Source organism: Empidonax traillii, unplaced genomic scaffold (genome assembly GCF_003031625.1).
Source record: "Empidonax traillii isolate 1590-97213 ecotype Southwest subspecies unplaced genomic scaffold, ASM303162v1 scaffold1217:size511469, whole genome shotgun sequence".
Classification (NCBI taxonomy): domain Eukaryota; kingdom Metazoa; phylum Chordata; class Aves; order Passeriformes; family Tyrannidae; genus Empidonax; species Empidonax traillii.
The window spans coordinates 351,785-354,641 of NW_020956410.1; the positions used below are offsets into that span (position 1 = coordinate 351,785).

General features: G+C 58.2%; 1 protein-coding gene across 1 annotated transcript; it reads right to left on the reverse strand.

The window, feature by feature from the left end:
- Positions 1-507: 507 nt before the first annotated feature.
- On the reverse strand, positions 508-2,760 carry SIX6 (SIX homeobox 6). The gene is made up of 2 exons (XM_027905891.1): positions 1,989-2,760; positions 508-921 (listed from the first exon to the last, which is right to left on the reverse strand). The coding sequence occupies exons 1-2, from the start codon at positions 2,558-2,560 to the stop codon at positions 753-755; spliced, it is 741 nt and encodes a 246-aa protein (XP_027761692.1). The 5' UTR covers positions 2,561-2,760; the 3' UTR covers positions 508-752.
- Positions 2,761-2,857: the final 97 nt, after the last annotated feature.

The window sequence follows — 2,857 nt, forward strand, 5'->3', positions numbered from 1 at the left end:
CACCAAATATTTTATTATGGTTTTAGGCTGCTTCATACAGTTTCGTCCTGCACATGCTCTACAAGTCACCTGTGCACATAGAGAACAAGCCAGAAATAATAATAATTAATAATAATAATAATAGAAAAAATCTACCATAGCAATCCCTTAAATAAGTAAATAAACATTATATATATATATATATATATATAAAAACCCCTTTAAAGTAAAGCAAAACCCAACCAAAAGAACAGCGTCTTTTCAACATGAAACACCTCCGCGGGATAAGGGCAGGCGCTCAGACATTTTCCAACTTGGCATTCGGTTTTTTTTGTTGATTATTAATTTTTTTAAAACGTTTTCTGGGCTTTCTTTAATTACTTGGTTTGTTTTGTATTTTTTTTTTTTTTTTTTTTTTTTTTTTTTTTTTTTTTTTTTTTTTTTTTTTTTTTTTTTTTTTTTTTTTTTTTTTTTTTTTTTTTTTTTTTTTTTTTTTTTTTTTTTTTTTTTTTTTTTTTTTTTTTTTTTTTTTTTTTTTTAGGCATAACTTCTGCAAATCCTTCGAAGTAAAGGCGACAACGATTTCAGTGACGTGTTTTTAATGCAGTCTGCGGCGGGACTGTGAGGGAGGCGCGGGCGGGCGGCGGGGGAGCGCCCCGCACCCCGGGTTTGGCACCCGCGGCCGGGCACTGCCAGCCCCGCTGCTCCGGCCGTTCGGGCAGGCACCGGTGAGCCGGGCCTCCCGCTGCCCCCGGATTGCCATGGCGGTGGTGTCAGATGTCACATTCACTGTCGCTGGATGTGATGGAGATGGCGGAGGTGGCCGCTTTGCTGGAGAGGCTGGCTGCGGGGCTGGAGGCGGCCCCCACCGCCTCCCCGCCGCTCTCCTCCTCCGCTTGCAGCGAGCGCACCGAGCCCTGCGTTAGGACCTGCTGCTGTAGCCTGCAAGGAACCGGCACACACAGCATCACCGCCCGCCCTCCGCACCCCCGGGACCCGCCGGCAGCCCCCGAGACCCCCCCGGGGCCTTCCCCGATCTGCACTCCCGCGCCGCTGCCCCTAGCCTCCAGCTCAAACCACTTTACACCAGCGATAGGAAAGAGGACAAACTGGGCGGACACCCCCCAGTTTCTCAGCTCAGCTCTGCCTGAGGAACTGGGTGCCCGCCTCAGGGTCAACCCCGCTCCTCGGCTGGCACACCCGGGGGAAGGCTGTCCCCCTCCTCCGCAGCCTGTCCCCAGACCGGGCCTCATCCCAGCGGTCGTAATTCCTTGCAGCATCTCCCGGGCGGCGGCTCCCCTCCAGCAGGCCTTACGTCTTCCCTCAGCCTACAAAAAGGGGCTGCAGGTGATGGCACACACGTCCCTCACTTGCGGCAGCCCGGCTGAGGGGGTGACAAGGGGAATTTCCCAGGAATCCTGGAGAGGAGATAACGGGGAGACTCTGCTCCCTTCCACACTTCCCGGGGAGTCTGCTTGTGTCACTAGTATTGGGATAACACTGCCCATTTAAAGCTGAGATTTTATGCTTTAATATATTTTAAAAGATTAAAAATAAGAGCAATATCCCGAATAATGTTCCTGGCTGGCCCAGTGGAGGAACATGAGCATGAGGGCATGGCCGGCTCTGCTCAGGATGGACATACCTCAAATAGGTATCTGTATGTCCGGGCAAAACTTTGAAGGGGGTTTCTCTCCGCTCAGCCCCTGAAGACACCAGCTCCTGCCGGGGTCACGGGGGCTCCGGGCGGCCCCCCTCCCGCTCCCTTCTCCCCGCTCCCTCCAGAGCGACCAAGGGGAAGCCCAGACGGGGACCCTCCCTATTTAAACCAGGTCATTTAAAAGCCCTAGGGTTTTCCCGCTGCTCCTGCTTATCTCGCTGCATTTCCCGGGGAGAAACCTCCCGGGCTCGTTTCGCCCGTGCTCTGCCGGCGGTCTCACACCGCCCACCCCTCGAAGGCTCGCTAAGGGGGGGGTTCCTGTGCCCCGAGGGGACGGGCAGCACCTTACCTGTTCTTAGCGGCTGCTGCCCTGTCCCTTTGCCTGCGGTTTTTGAACCAGTTGCCCACTTGCGTGGGAGTAAGTCCCGTGGCCTGAGCCAGTTCCCGCTTTTTGCTGGGGTTGGGGTAAGGGTCCTGCAGGTACCACTCCCGCAGCAAATGCCTCGTCCTCTCCTTGAAGCAATGTGTCTTCTGCTCGCCGTCCCAGATGGTGCGGGGCAGCGGGAACTTCTTCCTCACCCGGTACTTGTCCACCGGCCCCAGGGGTCGGCCCCGCAGCTTCTCCGCCTCCTGGTAGTGCGCTTCCAGCCAGAGGGCTTGCAGTTTGGCGTGGGACTCCTTGGTGAACTTGTGGTTCTCCAGGATGTGGTAGAGCTCCCGGTAGTTCCCCGTGTGGAAGGCCACGATGGCCCGGGCTCTCAGCACCGACTCGTTCTTGTTGAGCGCCTCGCAGGCCGCCGGAGCCACGGGCAGGGACCAGAGGAAGCGCCCCAGGCGCTCGATGTCCCCACTCTCCTCCAGGGTCTCGCATACCCCGGCCACCTGCTGCGGGCTGAAATTGAGGATGGGCAGCTGGAACATGGAGGCGGCGCCGGGCTCCGCTCCGCGCTCCGCGCACCCCCGGCGATGCCCGCACACCCCCGCGGCGGGGAAGGGGGCAGCGGCCCCGGGGCCGCCCCTCGCTCCGCTGCTGCCTCCGCCGGCGCCGGCGGAGCTGCCGCGGGAGGGACGGCGGAGGGCGGAGAGGCGATGGGCAGCGCTCGGCGGCTCCGGAGACTGGGGGCGGTGGGCAGGGGCGAGGCGGAGGAGGATGGAGCGGGAAGGGGGAGGGAGGACGCGGGGGGGGGGGGGGGGGGGGGGGGGGGGGGGGGGGGGGGG